This window comes from Gobius niger, assembly GCF_951799975.1.
Source record: "Gobius niger genome assembly, chromosome: 10".
Classification (NCBI taxonomy): Eukaryota; Metazoa; Chordata; class Actinopteri; order Gobiiformes; family Gobiidae; genus Gobius; species Gobius niger.
This window is the reverse complement of record NC_136861.1, coordinates 31860757-31884580: the sequence shown is the minus strand read 5'-3', so window position 1 is coordinate 31884580 and position 23824 is coordinate 31860757. Positions and strand designations below refer to the sequence as shown.

At 41.1% G+C, this 23824-nt stretch overlaps 1 protein-coding gene across 1 annotated transcript; it reads right to left on the bottom strand.

The window, feature by feature from the left end:
* Window positions 1-655: 655 nt before the first annotated feature.
* Window positions 656-20041, bottom strand: sgsm3 (small G protein signaling modulator 3). Its single transcript, XM_079565002.1, has 21 exons — window positions 19826-20041; window positions 15956-16039; window positions 15303-15388; window positions 15134-15197; window positions 14105-14316; window positions 13863-13970; window positions 13644-13787; window positions 12530-12725; window positions 12106-12251; window positions 11768-11998; window positions 8026-8208; window positions 7785-7940; window positions 7658-7712; window positions 5858-5907; window positions 5586-5738; window positions 5428-5498; window positions 5305-5353; window positions 4292-4377; window positions 4099-4221; window positions 3915-3975; window positions 656-1214 (listed from the first exon to the last, which is right to left on the bottom strand). Exons 2-21 carry the CDS (start codon window positions 15969-15971, stop codon window positions 1131-1133), a joined length of 2274 nt encoding a protein of 757 aa, XP_079421128.1. The 5' UTR covers window positions 15972-16039; window positions 19826-20041; the 3' UTR covers window positions 656-1130.
* Between the last annotated feature and the right edge of the window lie 3783 nt (window positions 20042-23824).

The window sequence follows — 23824 nt, the reverse complement described above, 5'->3', positions numbered from 1 at the left end:
TTTTTTGTTGGGTATTAAACTCATTTTTGTAACTTTTTTTGTCATTTTTTTCGTCATTTTTTTTCCCGTCAATTTGTTTATCACATTTTTGTTATTTTTTGGTCATTTTTTTCTGACAAATTTTGGATTTTTTTTGGGGTCAAATTTAGTCACATTTTTGTAATTTTTTGTCACATTTTGTCACCTTTTTTTGTCACATTTTTGCCATTTTTTTGTCATTTTTTTGTCAAATTTAATCACATTTTTGTCACATTTTGTCATTTTTTCGTCAATTTTTGTCAATTTCTTGTGACATTTTTGCCACTTTTTCATAAATTTTTCATCACTTTTATGTCAATGTTTTCTCACTTTTTTGTCACATTTCCATCATTGTTTTCGTCTCAGTTTTGTTGCTATTTTCACAGCTTTTTTCCAGAAGCTTTTGGACTGGGGTAAAGCCAAACTGGAGAAAATGTGCTCGGTTCAGGTGGGAGTTAAGGAGTTAATATAAATTGTATTAAAATTTGGATGTGAACCACTGTCAGGGTTAATATGTTGGTGTTAAATTTATTATAAAATAAACAATGTTGGGGCAATGACACAACCCTGGGGTGCTCCCGAGTGGTAAGTTTGGTAGTTTGCATGTAATATAATGAAACGCAGAAACACATTATAGATGAAATACATAACATTTATTCACTGTGGATTTTAACAAGTCTTCTATAGCTTTATTTACATGTTGGCAAGTGCATGCTACCATTGTCAGGGTAACACGCCTACCCATAGTGTCATCATCACTACTCCGAAGGCAACAGGACATAAAGTAACAAAGTACTTAGAGAAATTGACTCTTTAGAATATTTGTAACGCTAGAACTCCTTCAGGAATGTTTTGATTTGGTCTTTTAGCAGTCGTAGGCTTGATTTATGGGACATGGGTCGAGTAGAAGTTGTTCCATCAGCTGTTTTTAAGGAGTCATAAATACTTGTTTGGACACTTAAGTTCCACAACATACAATTCTGTATGATCTGATTACAGAATATAGTAGGAAGGGCTGAGGAATCAAACTAATGGGCCTTAATGTCTTACTGTTTAGGTTTAACATCATCAGCTGATGTTCTTAGTGTGATGTTGGACACTGTGTTGTGTGATTAACCGTCGATGTCCCAGCTGAAAAGGTGATGTTTGACCAGCATGTCCTGCACTCCCTCCTTCAGCGGTTTCTGCTCATTCTCCTGCAACACAGACAACACAGCACAAGATGAATTACTATACAAGAATATCTGAACAGAGGAGACAGGACGTGAAGAGAAGAAAACATAAAATAAGAAAAAGTTAAACACCCAAGACTATGTGTCCCAAAACCACAAAGGGTATCCAGCCAAACAATAGGCTTTTACTCATCTAGCCATGCTCAACTAACCATAACAGGTCATTAAGGTTAAGGTCATCTCATCTTTCTATCTCACCATTTCCCTGCTGCTTTGGCCTGGAGCAGCGGCAGTGGGAATTTTTTTATTTTTTTCAGGAACGAGGTAAGACCTAACACCGACGCTCACATTCACGATGATGACACTTTATCATTGTTTCATTTAACAGCTAACACTATTCTTACAGGGGTAAAATAAAATGATGAGTTTCTGGTAGACGACGTTGTACTTTTTGGCCCTTATGTGCGGCCCAATTTTCAGGATGCAATGAAAAAGTATCATTTCCATGTCCATGATTTTAAATGCATCAATAACATTTTGAAACAGACATGTGCAGAGGCATCATAGCAGGTAAAAACATTGCTTTCTAGAAAGAGCTATATAGGATTTTAAGTTGTTACCAGAGGGTTAAAAACACCACACAAATGCAAGGAAAGCCACACACCAACAGTGACCTACCTAAAACCAACAATTACACTTAAAACTAGGACACAATGTTTTCATTGGAAAGTGATTCCCAATTGGTGTGCTGGGACCCTCGTGAGTGAGAGTTGCGTTGCATCTACAGTGCCTCTCGAAAGTATTCATACACCTTGAACTTTTGCACATTTTGTCATGTTTACAACCATAAACATAAAGATTTTATTTCGATTTTTTTTACTGAACGTTCACACACAAGGAACCGACAACTGTGAAGTGAAAGCTAAATGATACATGATTGTTATTTAAAAAAAAATAGAAAACCGAAAAGTGGGGCGTGCATAAGTATTCATACAGCATGAATGAATACTTTGTGGAACCCCCTTTTGCTGCAATAACAGCACAAGTCTTTTGGGGTTTGACTCTACAAGGTTTGCACATGTAGAGACTGACATTTTAGCCCATTCCTCTTTAAAAAACAACTCCAGCTCTGTCACATTAGAAGGAGAACGTTTGTGAACAGCAGTTTTCAATTCTTTCCACAGATTTTCAATAGGATTTAGGTCAGGACTTTGGGCCATTCTAACACAATAATATGTTTTTATTGAACCATACCATTGTAGATTTATCTTTGTTTTTAGGGTCATTGTCCTGCTGAAGGTGAATCTCCGCCCCAGCCTCAGTTCTCTTGCTGACTCCAGCAGGTTTTCCTCCAAAATGTCCCTGTATTTGGCTCCATCCATCTTCACAACTATTCTCACAATCTCCCCAGTCCCCGCTGAGGAAAAGCAGCCCCACAGCATGATGCTCCCCCCCGTATATTTGACACTGGGGATGGTGCACGATGAGCAGTGTTAGGTTTGCTCCATACATAACGTTTTGCATTTGGGCCAAAAAGTTCAATTTTTGTCTCATCTGACCAAAGCTCCTTCTTCCACATGGAGCTGTGTCCTCCATATGACTTCTAGCAAACTTCAAACGGGATTTCTTATGGCCTCCTTTCAATAATGGCCTTCTTCTTCCACTCGTCCATGAAGGCCAGATTTGTGTAGATACGACTTATAGTTGTCCCATGTACAGATTCCTCCAGATCAGCAGCAGGACTTCAGCTCCTCCAGAGTTATCATGGGGCACTTGGTTGTCTTTCTGACCAGTGTTCTCCTTGTTCGCTCTGATATTTTAGGTGGACGACCACGCCTTGGTAAGTCTGCAGTGGTGCTTTACTCTTTCCATTTCCGACCGATGGATTGAACAGTTGCTCCGGGAGATGTTTAAATCTTGGGAAATCTTTGTGTAACTTAATGCTGCTTTAAACTTCTCCACAACTTTATCCCTGACCTCTCTGGTGCTCCTTGACCTTCATGATGTTGTTTAGTGACCAATACACTCCGACCACAGCTCTGAGGGCCTAAAAGAACAGCTGAAATTATACTGAGAGTAGATTACACACAGGTGGCCTCTATTTAATGGCTAGGCCAAGGTGTGAACATTCTGGAGTCATGAGGAATGTTATAAAGGCAATTTAATGCACTCAGAAAATACTGTATGAATACTTATGCACGCCCCACTTTTCACTTTTCTTTGAAAAATAACAGAATCATGTATCATTTTGCTTTCACTTCATAGTTGTCTGTTACTTGTGTGTGAACGTTCAGTAAAAAAATCAAAATAAAATCTTTATGTTTAGGGTTGAAAACATGACAAAATGTGCAAAAGTTCAAGGTGTATGAATACTTACGAGAGGCACTGTACTGTTGTACACAGCCTATGGGCAGCCTATTCATGCTGACAGTGAAACTGTCAAAGAAAACCACAAGATGTCCCATGGGCAGACCAGTTGAGAAGCAGTGCTCTAAAGCTACGACACATTGTAGCTAATCTCTATGATTGACAGTAAGAATTACCTAGAGATCCCAACTAAAGAGGTGGTGCTGAACCAGCACATCCATAACGTCTGCTTTCAGAATAGCAGATCTCTGCAACAGCATACAGGCGTTATATGATTCTCTACATATCAAAAGCTACTGCTACACTAAATCAATGCATAAAAACAGTACTTGAATAACAGCTCATGACAATACTCACCTCTTTCTTGTCAGGAAGCTCACTATCTTGGGAGAGACTGAAGGCAAACTTTGATAAGACCCTGGGAAAATAAATAGGAACATTCAAATGACAGACTTTTAGGTTTTCTTCATGTATGTTTCATTCATCGACATTCATAAAGCCTCTGAGGGTACGGATGTGGAGAGAGAGATTGGGGAGTCACCTGAGTTCACACTTGATCTGGACCCAGCCCGGACTGCGCAGGAAGGACCAGGGCTGGTACCACTTCTGCACCACAGCCATGGAGGAGCAGAGCACCTCCAGCCACAGGTGCAGCACCTGCTCACTGAAGACACAGACACTTCAGTAAATCTAAGAGTATATCAGGGAAGGTAAATAGGAAAATGGTCTCTTACTTGAGTCCAACGCAGATCAGAGACCTGAACTTAACGTCCATCTGAGCGTGTGCAGAGTCGTGGGTCAGGTTGACCGACTGCACGGCCTGGGAACAGCAGCACACAGGTCATTTTCAACACAATATTGAATTGACAAAAGGTCAAACATTATCAGAATTGTTTGGGATTAGTCTTTGATATTGACACTTGTAAAAGTGCATCTGTCCTTTTGCTCATTCCAACTGTGGTCCACTCCAGCCCCACAGATTCACGGAAATCTGTTAGCATTCTGACTTTAAAGCAGTGGTACCAAACGTCTGGATCATGGGTCTTTTTTTATGGAAATGATTGTAATCACACGGTGAGCATCTCTCTATATCTCTGTTGGTGCAGAATAAGAACCTGCCCTGTGTCAAGGGCTGTCAGTACCGACTCCAGACTGTGCTTTATTACAATGACACCAGGCTTAACACCTTAACCTGCTGTCGATTCTGCTCTGTCCAGATTTTACACTTGTTGTTAGGATGTTTCCGTCACAGAGGAGTGGGCTCCACTTTAGCCCAGTTAATTAGCACATTAGCACAGTCTCCTTCAGGACCCGCTCAGGGATTTACCTTGAGGGCTGGATGAACTGTGAGATGATATCAATTTGAAACCTTTGCTATAAATTTAAATTTATGGGTTCATTTTGTTGACATATTTTCGATATCTTACACCTACACAGACATATCTTACAAGCTGTAAGATATGTCAAGCTGAAAAACCTCTAAAAATTGTAATTTCCCCTTGTGTTTTGAAATTCAAAATCAGCCGAGGAATTGGGTACAAGTCCAAGGCTGAAAAATTCTAAGCCTGTAGATGCTACTTATGTGGAAATAGTAATGCATCTTGAAAATTATGATGGCATTTTTTTGTTTCCAGGTGAAAGTATTTGAATTTTGCCTCCCTTTTACTCATAGAAAAGTTTATTTAGTTATCGAAATAAACCATCCAGAAAGAGTAGAAGCGCACTGACTCCATTAACATGCACTCACTCTGTATAACAGCTCCTCTGGCGTCAGCACTTTCCCGTCTTCATCCAACCTGGAGGTTTTGACAAATGGAAAAGGGACTTAGAGGCAGCAGTACAGGTATGTAACAACAAAACCAAGCTTTACCTGTAGGTTTTACACAGCACAAGCCGGGAGTAGACGGAGTTAAAGTCTCGCTCCACTTCTCTGCTCGCCGCCTGCACACACCAGTAAAAAAAACAAAACACTTCAACATCGAACACAACAAACAGTATTTTGCATAACCCGACAAGTGATTTGCGCACCTCCTCTATGAACAGCCAGGGGTGGCAGGGTCCTCCCAGGATAGACGTCTTTTTGAGGCCGTGCTGAAAAATGGCCTTGAGGGCCGGGCAGAGAGTCCCCCTGACCAGGTCTGTAACTGCCTCCGTCACCGAGTCGTCTCCTGCCAAAGAGTACTGCAAACGTGTGTGAGAGAATGACTATTTCACATTTTTACATAACACAAACATACTAGCAGGTGCCATATGGAAGGGTTAGGGTTATGTTGATATACAGTAACTCGTCATCCATTTACCTCTTTGCTTCTTTCATCCAGTATTTCAACAAACTTAGCAGGAAACCACCCTGTAACAAACAGCAGTGATTTAAAAATGACTTGTAATTAACAACACAGAAACATCAGAGATTACATTCAATAATTCAATATTTAATTCACTATTCTGTTGTTTGATGGTCAGGCAAAAAGCGACCACAGGCTTAATATAATCCATGAAGAAGACTGAGTTGACAAGCTGTAGCCACAAGTGGGTATTTCTCAAAAACATTGATCAGTTCATGGAAACCTGTATTAAAAATGTTTGTTCCACAATAATAAACAACAGTCAAGTCAAGGAATCTGAAATTATTTGATTAGCTACCCGTTTGCATGTGGCTACACTGCCGTGACAACGTGACATCATAATGAAGTGGGCCGGTAAGGGGTCAATTGAATTATTTCAAAATATGATCATGGACTGTACTATATCGATTTATAAACTCCTTTAAAGTGACAGGTTTTAATGCTTTTTTTATTATTATTATTTAGACGGATAACATCTGTTTTAAGTAACAATTATCATTTTATTTCAGTGAAGCAGCCAATTAATGAACAAAGGTTGGGCAGAAAAGTTGTTGAATTTGAACTTTTAAGCTACTGACACCTGAAACATCACTTTAAAGGGACTAGATGCAAGTTTGTAATTTTTATACTCACTACTGCAACCTAAGGTCTTGCGCAAAGGCCGCGATGAGAACAAATGTGGACAAATGCTGCCTTCTAGGGGGTTACGGAATATTCAGAGGTGCCAAGGCTAATACTAGAGGAAAGACGCAGCTAAAAGATGAACTATGAAGGTAAGCTACATGCTAATGTTATGCTAACACCAGCTTAAGTTGCGCTAACAGCGGCTAAATGCTAATATTGGACAAATCCCCTCAGAACAGTGTTCATTATTAATATGTTGTGAAATATTAAATCTGTATGACCTGCGTGTCAATAGTGAGGTCTGTCTTCTCACTCGTTTGCCGATGCCAGCGTCTGTTCACATTATGTTAGTCACGGTTCAGCGCTTTGGCCACACAGCCATGGGTCGGTGCCAAAACTTATACCTGGTCAGACCGGTTTGGCCCTGGCCTTGGCAGTTGAAAAGCTTGCCCAAGCAGGCTGACCAGCAATGTCCTAATGTTCCAGCAATGTCCCAATGTGTAGAATGAGCTCAGACATATTCACCACAACTCAAAAAGTTGTTACTTCGGGTCCGAAGTGCCATCATGCATAGAAGGTGTTGTTACACGTATGACCTGAGGTGGCAGTAGTGAGCATAAAATGGCCAACTTGCATCTAGTCTCTTTAAGTGGTGCGAGCAAAAATAAAAGATCGATTGGGAGCATACAAACTGTGCGGATCTTTTTGCCTTTTTTGTCCTACTGTTTTTTGGATCCTGCCCGCTTTTCAGATTTCTGTGATGTGCGTGTCTGCTTAACTTTTACATTAATTATTCTGCATAAACACAAGTAGATTCACAACCATCTTGTGATGGATTGGAACCGATCCGGTCATTGAATCAGATCCAATCGGATACGCTAAAAATGCCTGGATCAGCTACTGATACTGAACATCGGACTGGGACATCCCTGCTTAGTATATTCTGTTCACAACAACCATCATAAATATGGAATCATCAGGAAAGACTGTCTAAAATAGCCAATCTGTTTGAAAAAATCAAGAATCACTGATCTTTAGTACAGCAGCATTAATACCATGCTAACAATGTATCAGGAGATATGGGTATCGTTAGAACAACTATTAACTTCAAAAATGACAAAGAGTTGAAACCTCTGAGGCCGTTGAGCTCTCCCACCCAGCAGTGTTCATCCTTTTGTGAGACGATCTGTGGGAAAACACATTTATAGATTAAAGTCATAGCTACACAGGATGGGGACGCATAATCGTCAAATCGTACAGTGATGATGTCGTTTTTGCGGAAGCCCAGCTCGTCGTCGTCGTGGCGCTCGAAGTCCAGCAGGGCTTTGGCTCGTCTCCTCCGGTTCCGAGACACCACCAGGAAGTTCTCGTGGTCCCTCTGGTGGCTCTCCATGGAGTAATCGGGCGTCAGGTCCTACGTAAAGTCAAAATCAGAGACGATACTAAGTGATCGTTCACCGGCCGACGCGGTTTGAGCATGATTAAGCCGCGCTCCTCACCGTGCTGGAGTGGCGAGGGTCCAGGCAGTGGAAGTGTTCGGCCGTGCGGGTGATGGCCTCTCTCAGCGCGGCCACCAGTTCGGTCTGCTTGATGTTCTTGGACTTGAGCGCCTCTGCTTCGTCTTCCCCGAACAGCAGCGAGCTCAGGGTGGACTTTCTGCGCAGCGACTGTCTCCTCACCACCTGCACAACGAAGGGAAATTCTTAATGTAGATTTCTGACATAAATGTGAGGGGAAAAAGTAATGCAAGTTGTTCATGTATTGTTTTAAATAGATGGATATAGCCAGGTTCAAAGTTCACTCAACCATCCCCCTCCTACTCCACGAATCCAGGAAGCACAAACCAGTGAAGGAGCTCTAATCTGACCAGCTCTAAAATACAGGAAGACAGTTCCTTTCTCCTTTTCCTTAAAGGAATAGGCCACCGTTTTTACATACTGAGATATGTTCTTACCTTAGCTTTGACGAGTTCTTTAGGACCTGTCTGATCTTCACCCGTGCCTTCAATCACGTAAACACAGCGCAGACGGCGTTAGCATTTAGCCTCTCCCTCTCTCCTCTATAGCTCCAAAACAGGTCAAGATAGAATGGGGGACTATATTGTAAGGCGTAATAATACCAGGAGTAGTTTGGCATCCGCACAGTAAAGTGAAGATTACTGCGCGGATTTCGAACTACTCCTGGTATTATTACGCCTTACAATATAGTTCCCCCTTTTATCCGCTTAGAAAATCCACATTGTTTAATTTTGTGTAATTATACTTTGTAGTGGAACACTTCACGTAACCATATTTAAATAGGGAAAAAGTGGAAGAGCTTGGTAGCTTCTATCTTGACCTGTTTTGGAGCTATAGAGGAGAGAGGGAGAGGCTAAATGCTAATGCTGTCTGCGCTGTGTTTACGTGACTGAAGGCACGGGGGAAGATCAGACAGGTCCTAAAGAACTCGTCAAAGCTAAGGTAAGAACATATCTCAGTATGTAAAAATGGTGGCCTATTCCTTTAACCTTTGAGGCCGACTTCATGAGGTCGACCTTGAGGAACCTTTCAGGATCAGGAGCTTCAGCTGCTCCTTCTGCGTCAGGACAATCTCAAACTTCCTAACATAGCAGAGGGAACAACCAGGAAGTTATGTCGTACAATATGCTCTCCATATCCTCCTGCACTGCAACAAATTTAATGTTAATATTACCAACATAATCCGAGCAACTGCACAAATGTCAAAACGATGTGTTACAACTCTTTATATACATTTACTGTTCAATTATTACTGATATTCACCAAATCCTGTCCTTTAGTTCACCACAGACATTCTCTACTTGCACATGACCCATAATTCTTTGTGCCTTGGGGGGTAGAGCGACGAGCTGGAGGCCTTTGAGTGCGAGTGAAGCAACAGCCAAACAATGATGAAAAACAACTTCTGCTGTGCGAGTATTTGCTCCAAACAATAAGAAAACGGAATCTGGAACTACAAAGCCCTGCACACGAGGTTAACGGGACCTTTTTTTCCGATCGACTTTTCAAAATCAATAGATTTAAGGTACAGATTTTTTTAAACGTTTTGTGGAATTTTTTTAAGGTATTTGGAAGATTTTATTAGAGTCTTCGATGACAGCTCGCAACGCCATATTGTTGCAACCCCCCAAGGCGCAATGCATTATGGCACATGTGTCGAGGTCAAGGCCCGCGGGCCACATGCGGCGAAATGATTTAATGTGGCCCTTTGAGGAGCATGAATTCTTGAGCATGTAAAAAAAAAAGTAAGTCTCGTCTAGCCCATTCCTGTGCGGAGTTATGGATTTTTAACTAAATAACCAGTTTGCTCACTCCAGCCACTTGGGGGCAGCGTAAATTAAAAACAAGAAAGAATTCCAGCAGAGGACACATAATAAGAGATCAGGATATAAACAGCATATTATAGCCATGTGGTAAATGGTCAGTCTTCCCCAGGGCAGCTGTGGCTAAAATAGTAACTTACTGCCATCGAATGTGGAGTGAATGAATAATGACTTTATGTAGCACTTTGAGAAACATGTGACACATGCTGATAAAGTGCAATAAGTGTAAGATTTTATTTTTCATTAATCCACAGGCCTTTACAATATATGCGGCCCACGACCCAAAGTAGGGGCTGAATTTCGGCCCTCGACCCAAACAACTTCGACACCCCTGCATTATGATATTGCACAAGTAGCGAATCCCAAAGTTCCTCTGCTATAGGAGGTATTATAGGACCCATCACCGCTCCTTTCCAAACTCCCTCCTAACTGCACTGACACTTTTGGATGCTCCTGGTCACGGCTGGCGATGACAAACGTCCGGGTCAATGATAAAGGGCCAATAAAGACTGTTGCCTGGCCAGCCAGAACCTCCGGCCTTATGTTTCTGTTGAAAGTAGGGCAGTCTGGAACTTTGCTAACGGCCAGTCATTTCTCGAAAAGCTTTTTATCGGTCCAATCAGACCATGTTGTTGAGACAGGAAGACTTTTTCTATTTGCCATCGATTTAAAGTATTTTTGTCCGGTTCCAAATGTACAATGAAACAGCTGTTGCACATTTGAGTTGACCTGTTCAGCCGAGTTGCTCATGACTCCTTGTATCCAATCAATCAATCAATCAATCAAAACTTTATTTATAAAGCGCTTTTCATACAGAGTTGTAACACAAAGTGCTTTACAGATTAAAAGCAGTTCCCGCCCACCCAACCACCCACTCTTCCAAACAGACAACAACACTGCTCACCCCACCCCCCTCCCCATAGCCACATACACACACGCAGGCACACACACACACACAGCCACACGCACACACGCAGCCACACACACACCCATACACGATGAAATAATGGACGTAGTGCTGAGGCTGGGTACAGATGAACCAGGTAAGGAAATGCCATCAGAGGAGCCGTCTGCACCGGGAGCGGTACATCAGCCACAGCCACAGGGCACCACCACCGTACACCCAGCGGAGGTGCAGCAGAAGCACCACACCTCCATCCGGGCACCCAGAGGACAGTGCCCACACAGCCACAGCCGACCACCGCTCCCGGGGCAGAGGGCTCCCTCAGAGGAAACACTGGAAATTCTAAAAATGCAAAAATGCAATATACAAATATATACATAAAATAAATAAAAATAATAATAATAATAAATAAAATAAACATATATATAAAACTAACTAAAAACTAGTATAATAAGATAATTATAAACATAAATAATAATAAAAATAACTGAAAAAATAAGTAAGTAGAAATCAGCTAAAAGCTAAGCTAAAAAGGTGGGTCTTGAGCCTGCTCTTAAAAACATGAACGTTCTCTGCAGCCCTGAGCTCCTCCGGCAGGTCATTCCAGAGGCGAGGGCCGTAATACTGGAAAGACGCCTCGCCATAAGTCTTTTTGTTGACTTTAGGAATAACAAGGAGACCTCTGCCAGAGGAGCGAAGGGGCCGTGAAGGTTCATAAGGTAAAAGCAGTTCTGAGAGATAAGAAGGACCAAGACCATTAAGACATTTAAAAACCATTAAAAGAACTTTAAAATCGATCCTGAAACACACGGGGAGCCAATGCAGCGATTCTAAAACCGGTGTAATGTGGTCCCGCCTCCTGGTCTTCGTCAGGACACGAGCTGCTGAGTTTTGCAAAAGTTGCAAACCTGAGATACTCTTTTTGGGAAGACCAGAAAGCAGGGCAAACCGTCTTGTAAAATGGAATAGTAAAAGCTTGTAGTCGTGTAATACTGACCTTGTGGAGATTGCTGTTGAGAGTTGCGTTGCCGTTGTTGAGCTGTGCCTGTTCGTTGAGGATGTAGGCCAGGTGCTTGTGTCTGTGGGCCTCTAGCGTCTCCTGTGACAGCGAGCCCGTCAGCCTCATGGCCTCGCCCAGCAGGAACGCCGCGTCCCGCAGCTGGCTCGGCAGATCCGACAGAGTGTTGAAAATGGACGCCGAGTTCTCCGACGAAACTAGCTCATCTTCCTATAACAACAGAGAAACGCACAGAGAGATTAGTTGTGATCAAAATTGAAATCGCAATTTCAACAATTTCAACAATCGCAACAGCACTGCAGTAACGTAAGCAACACCTTGATCTTGAGCATCCCCAGAGTGATCTGAAAGAGCACCAGTGATCCCTGGTAGAAGAGCAGGTCCCATATCCTCAGCAGCAGGCGGATGTCCACCACGCTGGCAAACGACGTCAGGAACCAGTGCAGCGTGATCAGAGACATCTCTGAAAACAGCACAACATATCTTATTCCCTAGTTCTTTTTTATATTTGACACATTTAAATAATAGTATGCATTATTTGAGAAGGTTCATATAGAAATGTCAGGATTTTTAATTCACCTGGAGCAAATATGAGAAATAATAGTGAAATAAGCTTTCACTTTTAGCTTAAGGCATGTGAGCAAATAGACGGCACCATGATGAACACCCTTTGTACGCAGAAGTGCTCATTTCAGTCTTCAACCACCAAACATACAATCTGTCAGGACCAGGATCCATTACCTATATCATGCTCCTGTAGGAGCTGGTCCAGGTCTGGCAGGTACTGCACGATCAGCTGCCGTAGAACCCTCTGGTCCGTCTGGACGCCGAGGAGAGTGGACGAGAAGTACGATGGAGGGAGGAGGTCCTCAATGAGCGCACACATCATCCAGAGAACATCTTCCTCCTCCAGGAACAGCAGTAGACAAGACACCACCTACATATGCAGCGAAACAGAAAGTCTAAATTAAACTTGTGGTGCACGCAGTGGAGGAATGTATGTATATAGTCAATGGATTGCTTTGAATCCATTTTAATTTTAACTTCAACAGGCCACCACAAGTCTCTTTTTAAAGTTAGCCAAGTTAGCTTGCAAGACAAGACAAGTTAATAAGATAAGTGAGCAAGAAATGACAGTGGGGCAGGCGTGACAAGTTTGTGCGCCAAGTTAGCATGAAGTTTGTGAATCAAGTGAGAAAACGTAGCCAAGTTAGCAAGTCAACTAAAAAAAAGTTAGCAAGTCAAGTTAGTACAGCAAGTTTGTGAGTCAAGTTAGAAAAGTTATCCAAGCTAGCAAGTCAAGTTAGCATGCAAAGTTTGTGAGTCAAGTTAAAAAAGATAGCTAAGTTAGGAAGTCAAGGAAAAAGAGGATTGTAAGTCAAGTTAGTACAGCAAGTTAGCGAGTCAAGTTAGCATGCCACATTTGTGAGTCACATTAGTAAAGTTAGCCAAGTTAACAAGTCAAGTTAAAAAAGTTAGCAAGTCAAGTTAGTACAGCAAGTTTGTGAGTCACGTTAAAATACAAGCTAGCCAAGTTAGCATGCCAAGTTTGTTAGTCAAGTTTAAAAGGCTAGTTAGCGTGCCAATGACTTGTTTTCTGGCTATATTATTAATTATACCATCTAATTGACAATTTTAGAAGCCTAAACAAAAGAAATGCTTTTATATTGATCTATTTGCAACTTTTGTGGTGTTATTTCCATTTGTTTAATTTTAATCATGAATCAATACTTTATCACTTACACACTCAGTAACGCAGCAAATTAAATATTCTTTTTTCTAATGTTCTAAATGTTCTATTGTTCTTCTATTCCCACTTTTGGGCTGGTTGGATACCCATTATGTTTGCCCTCACCATTCCAGTGCCCTGACAGTAGCCGATATCGGGGTAGAGCCACGCCAGGCTTCTGAGTACCCGCCTCAGCCTGGGCACCCCGACACTACTCATATTATTAAAACAGGCGTTCGAGGGCATTGTCCGCAATAGGTCTTTTTCAATCTGTGGGGAAAGACAGAAAATGTGTATTAACTATATAAAATGTAAAGTAAACTGTACATTAGTTGAGGGTGTTACCTGTTTTGAAGTGGTAGTTTCATCATTAGAGCTATTTTTGATAATTTCTCGATAAGAAATCTCAGACGTTCGCTTCTTTTGAAGAGCTCCGGACAGACGCATCCAAAGCTGCACAAAATACACTTATTTTCAATTCAGCTGATAGGATTATACTCATGACAAAATTCTCCAAATAATGTTTCTTTATACCAATTTTTACATCTGCTCATCTATTTTAAATATCTTACTCAGGTGCACTTTACCTGTGGTCTCATACTGTGTGGGATTCCCCCCAGCACCAGTGAGCGCAGCCGGTCAGATCGGGGCAGAGAGGGGGCGATCAGGTCCCAGGTCAGGTCTCCCACTGTGTGGTTGAGGGTGAACTCCAGGTGGGCCTGCCAGCGCAGCCTCTGCTGGGGGTCCTCGCGCTGTGGGGAGCCCTCACCTCCCAGCATGCACTTTGGCTCTTCACCCTCTGAGACACAAGAGGACAGAGTACAAGTTTAAGTTGTACTGTAGTTGTTTATGGGGTAGTACTAATGGTAGTTTAAAGGAATAGGCCACCGTTTTTACATACTGAGATATGCTCTTACCTCACTTTAGCCGAGGTAATATATCCCCGTCTGGTCTTTGTCCGTGCGCTCTGCCAGGCAAACGGAGCACATACGCAGCCTCTCCCACGTCCGCGCAGTAACTCCTAAAGGTTATTGACGGAAGTGAGCGGGGGAAGTCTTTAGGAGTTACTGCGCGGACGTTTTGCTCCTCGTATCATTACGCCTCACAATATAGTCCCCCTTTTTATTTGCTTATAAAATCGACATGCTACATTTCTGTGTAAATATACTTCGCATGAAAACACTTCACGTAACTTTATTTAAATAGGGAACACGTGGAAGAGCTTGGTAGCTTCTATCGTGAGCTATTTTGGAGCTATGTGACATGTGGGAGAGGCTGCGTATGTGCTCCGTTTGCCTGGCAGAGCGCACGGACAAAGACCAGACGGGGATATATTAACTCGGCTAAAGTGAGGTAAGAGCATATCTCAGTATGTAAAAACGGTGGCCTATTCCTTTAAGTAGTAGTGGCAGCAGTAGAAGTACTAGTAATCCTTGTTGTAGTAGCTTGAACAATGCTTTGAGAAGTAATATTAAAAGTCAAAAGTCAATTCCAACACTTCACATGGGGTAAGAAACAAAAAAATAACAAAACAAATACACCTTAAAAAATGTATGACACTAGTGCAATTGTATCGTTCCTTAAATGTGTAATATTATGAAAAGATGACCAACTACCTTCAATGTCCACTCTGAAACCAAACTCATCATACTGGACTTCAGGCTGGTCAGATGGATCTTTCTGTAATAGACAAAGATTTCACCAAAACAGAAAGAGTGTTTTGTTGAATTTAACAAATCACATGGCACAGCATCACATGAGTGAAAGTGCTCAGGTGCTACTTACCTGGTGGTATTTAGCAAGAATATCCTGGGGCCACATGCTGGGAGTAAGAGCAGAGAAGGGCCCTCCGGGGGCTGGTGTGTAGGTACCTGAAATAGACACACATTATAAACATGGGAATATATCACCTGGTAGTTGAAGGGGGATGCACTGCGTGTTGACAAATCATGAAAACAGATTCTACTTTCATAACATGAGTGACTCATTTAGCAAATGCTTCAGTGTTGTAAAAGGAAATGTTACAGTAACACTGTGGGAAACATGATTTATTAATAACCTTTCTTCTGTTCATTTCCGTGTTCAAACACTTCCTTGTGCAGTTTAGCATATTTGCCAGTGGCTAATCATTTAATCAAGTCTAATCAAGTATCTTTTTGCACTGTTGCTTTGTTCGCAAGGAAAGGAAGTGTGCCCTCTGCTGGTGTTTTGGGTAACTACATGTGTAAGTAGGGATCGTTTCTAGAAACTTACAAAAAAACACCAAAGCTTAAGTGTTTAAAGTAGTTGTAAAAGCCTTTATAAGTCAAAAAAAATAACATAACACTTCTGTCTGAAATCGATGTGTGAAGTAAAGTAGAGTCTTTTTTGGTCTTGATCGCATTCAGAAAATCATTGCAACTGGTTGTGTAAAAAGTAGTTACTTCAAATACCCATACCTGACATGATGTTCATGTACTGGATGGTCCACAATTCGAACAGCCTCAGTCACTCTTCGAGACTGTCAACAGAAAGACCTTGGTCTGTAACAAAAAAACAACAGTGGAGAATGTGAGTCATAGCAGCAAGTCACCGTCACATTGCTGCTCCAATGGGATCACTCAACAGTTGATAGACTTTTTTCACACAATAGCCCACACTGTCTCATGAGTCCAATCGGGCAATAAGATATAAAATGTGCCATACCTGAACAACAATTTCGCTAAAATCTGAGCAAGAAGCTGGTTTTAAGTCCAGTCAAATGAAAAACACCGAATAGAAAAGCATTCAACAGTCCCTTCCAGACCATATGACTCTGCTTGTTGCCAAAGGCAAATTAACTGGCTAAGTTGCTGTATTGTTTGAGCTCTGAAGACCTAAATCTGGACAAAAGAGATACAGTGATTATGAAATAAAAAATTGTGGCACATCTCTGTGAGCTAACATGTAGTTTAGGAAGTATTAGTAGGAGTTCTTAAAAGGGCATTATATAAAGGGCATATTATAACAGGTTTGATTGGATAATGCTGGTCTAAGTATTAAGTACAGTTACATCTGTGAAGTCGCTTTTGCCTTTTAGGGACTGAGGGAGGTTTTATTGGATATGCAACTGGACCCTGATCATTATTTGAAAGTGATTGGATTCACAAACCTGTCACATTCATCTTTTGCTAACGAACTCCATAGCTAACGAATTCTGCAGGACACACCATCTGGAAATGCCAATAAGTAGAAGTAGGAGTAGTAGTAGTAGTACTTGTAGATGTTTTAAGCAGTAGTTTGAGTAATAATTTTACTAGTAGAAGAGTTTGTAGTACTTTAAGAAGTAGTAGTATGCTTGAAATAGTAAATGAATTAGTTACTATATCTGAAAAAATATGTCAGTTGCAGCAGTGGTTGTATAGATATAACAGATTCATTGGAGGATCAGCACCAAAAACGCTGCCAGAATGAGTCATCCTCACAGCAGCAGCAGCAGCAGCAGCAGCAGGCTTACCGCATCTCTCGAGGGATTTAGGACTTAAGAAAGATGAGAAATCAATTTTGGGTTTGGATAAAGGCCAAGTGCTGTGAGGCGCTTACGAAAAGTGGCACAGGGATTAGAAAATACTCTGTCAACAACACAAGTTTAAATACATTGTGTGTGACTGGCAATATCATGAATGGACAGACCAGCTGTAAGATGGGAACTACAAAACTAAAAAAAAAAAAAAAAATTGTTTATTGGTTTATTTGGTCAGGACAGTACATGTTAAGCCACAAGCCACACCGGATTGTAGCCTCAACTGGCTAGTTTCCATCTGTCGTCCCCCATGCGCACTCTCAAACACACTCTCATTTACCCGGGCCTATTGTCTTTTTGTTTGTTTTGTTTTTACATTGTCATACGTTATGGTGCCACAAAACCTATAATGGAAAAACAGCCGGCAAAAAGTATTTCAAAGTTATTTCAAGTGTTTCAAAAGGGTGTGATAGTTTGTCTAATTATTACATACCGTATTTTGTGGGATTTTTTTTTTTTTTTTTGCAATTTCAATGTTTAAAACATGTAGCATAGGGAAGGGTCGCATTTTGGAGGTAGTAACTCATTTTCAGGCGCTTTACAACTCCAGAAAAAACACAATATGGGATAAACAAAACAAATTAAGGGAACTATAATCCACATGAGGCTTTTTTGCTATTGCTTTTTAATATGGATAAGAGAGACAAAATGACCGGATCTGACTACAGTTAGCGAACATTCGCTTGTGAATTTAAAGCTATTTCAGCGAAGCTTGAACAAATCAAGAAATCAGCTAAAACTTTTGCTTGACTTGAGTGCTTAAAAGTTAAGTGCTTTCGTTATGACCATAGAAATCACAGAAACATCATTATCTATCTGAGCTTGTTCCTTCAAATGTGCAGAATTTGATTGCCATCAAATCCCGAACCCAATTTAAGTTTGACTTTCTATCCCAAACACATGAATAGGGAAGACAGGCACAATACTTACGTATGATGATGTTTAGTGGCCACTGGATGTGTATCCGACTGAACTGAATTTAAGTTAGCATTTGGCTCAGTGGACACTTTTATACATGAATTTGTCTCTCTGTACATGTATTAATGATTCCTCACTAGACTTTGACATCACCTGTATGTGGTCGATGGGAACAGCTGAAAACATCTGGATTCTCTCAACACAACACAAAACCTTAAAGGTGCACTATGCAACTTTTTAGGTGAACAAAAAAAAACCCATAATATTTGCCCGCGTTAGACCTTTTAATGACTCGGTGGCATTATGGGTGCAGCATGGCACCTTTGCTTTCCTTCAGAGTGGCCTCTATGACGCTCCAGGATCAATTGTTTCTTAGGAATTCGTACCAGAAACGGGCCCGAAACCCCAAAACAATTGATCCTGGAGCGTCGAAGAGGCCCATGTGAGGGAAAGCAAAGGTGTCGTGCTGCACCCTTAACGCCACTGGGTCACTAAAAGGTCAAATACATGCAAATATCAAGTCTTTGTGACATGAAAAAGTTACATAGTGCATCTTTAATTATGATTGTGCCAATATTCTGGTAATATATATACAAACATAAGGGCAAGCAATTATTAAAAAACTAAATTGTCTGTTGAATTAGCACATTGTCTTCTGCCCATACCTAAAATATGGGCAGTGACTATCTAAAATAGACACACAATGCTCCTCATTGTGTGTATTTCTGGTAAAAAATAAATAAATAAATCACCATTTGCAACAGATATAAGTTAGACAGTGACTGCAAGACTAGATGTGGCAAAGCCTAAGTTACAGTTAAGTCTTAGGCAACTGTTCAAACAAAAGCCAGTCTCATTCTCTGTTGAAGAGCAGTCAGTTGGATCAGTGTTTGCCAACATCAGCCCACACCCTTCAAGGACAATAAGGAGGAACATCCTGCTCCCAAGACTGTCATGCTGTCTGCTCATTTCAATGTTTAGCCGACGATAGACAATTTCCTTATTTGCTGCATGTAAGCCCACCCGTGGATGCTCACAACAATGAAGGGCAGGATGAGGGGGCAGTGACTCATGGGGCTACGAACACGTTGACTGTGCGTTGTCGTGTCTTGTTGGTGGCGGTGGGTAACACAGTTCTCAGAAGGGGATTAGGCTAACATCAGGAGCATTATGCAGCAGCAAACACAAAGAGACCAGGGGTGCCCAAACCTTTTTTTCATTGTTTGGAACCTTAACAACAGCTCTGTCTCTCATTATCAAAACAGGGATACGTATGTTATTGCAATAATAGCAAGCACAAGCACACAATGAAAACTTTAAGGGGCCAAAATATGCTTATCGTAGCAGAGATTTTAAAAATGTTGTCAACTGAACTGGGTGACAGCTGAAAAGTCCTAATACAATGGGAATTTCATGAGTGCAGACACATCAATAAAGTTACGTAGTCGATCTAATATACAGCATGTAACTCAAGAAAGAAAAAAATCCCAATACAACAACATTATCCATTCATAAAAGGCCAAATGACAAGTGATTGGCGATAGATTATGCGTGACGTCAAGCATTTCCCCACTGTCAACAATTTACGTCACGCACATCGATTTACGTCAATCCCTAATTGAGTTACTACTTTCATTAAAACCCTCGTTGAAATGACTTTATTTTACACGTTTAATCATCTCACACAAACGCTATTCTAAACGCCAAAGTTGCCACATGAGCAAAAAACATGGATCTTTAACCTCCAGCGCTATCCCAATGCATCAGCTGTTAGCCTTGCCTTTATTATCATTAGCCACATGCTAGCTAGATTCCCAGTGAAATCCTACGCGCAGCGCCGCAAACCTACCGTGGCATTACGCAAGCGCGGACAAGGGAGCTGTCTCTGTCTTCATCTTTAATCCACGCCGACAGCAAATCAGCAATCCTCAGGTCATTGTTCGCGTTTTACTTATGTTTTGTTATCAGTTTTCTACGGAGTGCACCTGCTAGCGCCGAGGAGCTCCTTGGGTATCCTTACGCCCCCTCCGTGTTTTTTCCCATGTGTATCCAAGAAGTAGATCCCCGAATCCCGGAACTATTACTCCTCACCTACGTGTCCCTCCGCCTGGGTAGAAATGACGTGGGCGATAATCCGTTCATTCAAGGCTCCGCTGCCGCCGCCTGCCCACTCAATGCGCCCACTTCATTCATCATTACGACGGGAGGATGAAAACCGTTAGCTTAATTGCAAAAATGAGCAAGTAAGATTAAAGTATATACATAAGCAACGCATTAAACTTGGTATACATAGCACATCCCTTGTAAATATACACACACACGGTGCTTTGCCACATGGACAATTTTCCTGCTAGCTACACTAAACGCTGCAATACATGAAAAAAGTGATACGGGATTAATATCTGCTGCGTATTCTATTCATTCAAGTATATTGGAGTTTCCTTTTTCTAATTTATCTAGGCCTACTTAACTACTTGCTTGCCACAATTAATTGGGCCTATCCCTATTTTGGAACTATTAACATTATTTCTTATTTGGCTATTTTTTCTTTTTTTTTCTTTTTTTGCTTTACTTGCCTGCAGATTTATAAACGTTATTTATTTCAATGAGTCGAACATTCTTAGTCCACAAGATGTCGCTGTCGCGCAAGGAATGAATACAAGAGTTTATCAAAGTACAGAGCACAGCCATATTTCTGCTAAACGATAGGCTCTTTTTGCTTAGTTTTTACAAACTTAAAGGCTCTTTAAGTTATTTTTTGATTGCAAACAATGAAAGAGCGGGGAAAAATGTTAGTTACAAATTCATTGCTAATTTTTATATAACATTTTTTTTATGTAGCATCCCAGTTCTTCACAGGGACGACTTTATAGGCACGTTTCACAGCTTGCAGGGACACTATTCAGGGTCACTGTCGCAGAAATGTTGGGAAAAATCGACATGCTTCAAGTTCATGAAATAGACCCAAATGCTGTATAATTCCATAGACATATCCCACAAATATCTGAGTTTACGATAAAAACAAATTCCGTTCCATTAAAAAAAATAAGGTATAGATATAGGCTAGACGGCATCTCTGGAATCGCCCATGTATGGTTATTTTTGAAAGCAGTTAAGGGGGACAACAATTTGTATAAAAAAGTAGACTTTTTCTAATTATTCAAAAACTACTCTAACAAGTGCTAAATTATGAATATAGTTTTCTACTAAATAAAGATACAAAGACATGGAGAGGAGCAAAGAGGTTCAACAGCCCAAAAATACATAAATAACGGAGAATGCTAACGTGATGCTTCATATTAGCATCGTGCTAATGCTAACGCTAGCTATGACTGCTGTTTTTCCGCTTCTGATTTAGGCTGTATCCGAATGTCCACACTATTCCCTAACCCCTCATTCACTACATAGGCCCGCACTATATAGTCGACTATATAGTCACTGATTCTGTTGGCGATTCGGACACAAGCCACTACTTTCTCCGCGCTGCGTGACGTCAGGCGCTCTGCGGCGTGCAGATATGTTTTTTAATTTTTTTTATCTGAATTTATTTATTGTTACAAACGTTTATTTTATGAAACAGAACGACTGTTTTGGCACTTTTACAGGCGTTACTATCATCACCAAAAAAAAAAAAAAAAAGTCACTCCAGCGTGAGCTCAGAGACGCCGAAAGTAGGTCACAGGCAGGTGTCCGAAGCGCCAGCAGATTGAGTGACTACATCTGCTAAAAGTTCGCGAAACTCCGGGAATAATGTATTTCTGTGATAAAGACCAACCAGACTCATGAGACAGTGGAATATTTATGGATTAATACGAGTCAGATACGCTTTTACTTCACATGGATTTTACGTGAATGGCTTGGATTATTCGAGAGGAAGCTGTCGGTCATTTAACAGCTCAAGCTAAAGGTTAGCAGCTAGCGTTAGCATCTTTTCACCGTAACCGGTTATATTTTGGTCGTTTATTCATGACAAATACAAACACACGACTGAAACAGCTGATTTCATTCAGTCGTGTTGTTTAGTTCAAAGACCTGTCTCTGTCAGGCTCTTCTCCGACTGTCGCAATGCATTGTGGTCTATATTGACCCGTTTAGTGACCATCGATGCTCACTACTTTTCGAGATGCATTGTGGGAAATTTCGAGTGCTCTACTTTTTTCTCTCTGGACATTCGGAGACCCCAACAAAATGGCGTGAGCACTATATAGTCATTATATAGGAAATAGTGTGGACATTCGGATACAGCCTTAGACTTTATTTGTATGTGATGAATAAGTTTATATTTCGCCAGAAAATGGCTAAAAAGAGGGAATTGTGTCCCCCTCAACAAGGCCACGCCCCCTTCTATGACGCAATGCTGTCTGTATGTATAGTGCCTTTAAGCTGTGCATTAGATTAGAGAGATTAGAGTATTTATTTCAAAATCCTTCATACTCATATAGGATGTTGTGGTGTCATCATATAAGAGCACAACTATTCTTGGTTGTTCCCACCGATTTTGATATCAATTTCTCCCTCCCTTTTGATCTTGCATATACTATTCAGCTTTATGGCCCCTGCTCAAAATCCTTCTTCCTAAACTGTGTTATCCTCTCTCTAAAAGTTGTCCCTTGCTGCCCGGTGACACATCATCAGTCGCCCGTGTGACGCAGCCGGGGTTCATTTTAACCTTGTTTTTCTTCAATATTCACTTGCGCTCGCCGTGGCCTGGTGACTCACAGCGTGCATTAAATCAGTGCTCGTGTTGCCCGCTCGCCTTGCACCACTCATCGCATAAAGGCCACTGCGGGTGGGCGCGTTTTTTTTTTTTTTTGCTTTGCTTGTGCCAACTCATCTCTATAGGCTGCTTTTCATGGCATGTCATAACATTTAAAGGTTTTGCTGTATTGAGGTGGATGTTATGTAAGATATATTTTTGTTTTCCTGGTAAAAATGGCTCCAGCTGTATTTACATGACATTGACAACCATGGTGCTGTCATGGATTCGAGAGCATATGACAGGCTAGGCTAATTTTTCACCAGAACACACATTAGCATATTTTATTTTTAGATTTTGTTTGAAAATAAAAGTTTCTTATGAATTGATTTATGGCTTGAATCCCCAATTATGGAGGAAAAAGGGAACATCCACAGACTAATATGAGCAAATACAATATTTAAAAGGATTAAAAGAAATACTTTAGTAAATCTAATCAGAATACTTTGTGTGAGTATTTTAGTTAGAATTTAATATTCCTAGTTCTATCTTTGGAATATGGAGCACTCCCTCCCTCATTCTTTTTTTCCCCCTGAAACTACTATATGATCATTAATTTCTGGGGGTCCAGTTAAATGGTATCAATGTGCTGATGGGGAACATAAGTTAAAGTGATAGCCTGTAAGTTTGAATGTTTTGCAAATTTAAATGATTGTGCATAATTAACAGCCTGAGCCTGCATTTTGACATTAGTAATATTAAATAATTCAATTTTTTCCAAGGTCCATCCCTTTCCTGATCTTGAATCAAGAATCCCCGGTGCCACCGCTTTGGCCAATGAGACGAGCTTTCCTGTAGAAACCGGCCTGTGATGTCCTATCAGGGGAGAGGGAAGGTGGGACTTGATTGTTTACTTCTATGCGGACAGTTTGCGAGTTGGGTTGGGAAACTTTTCAGAGTCTGTTAGATTGCTCAATGCATTATAATTGTAGCCACCCGTTAGCATGAAAGCCTATTCATACTCCACAAGAAAACAATTTTGTTCTTGCACCCGGAGCTGCAAGAACAAAATGACGTCATTTTGTTCTCGCAGCTCCTGTTCGGCAGTTCTTGTAGGTTGTGCTTGACGCCTCAGCTGAGCAGAACTTTTTC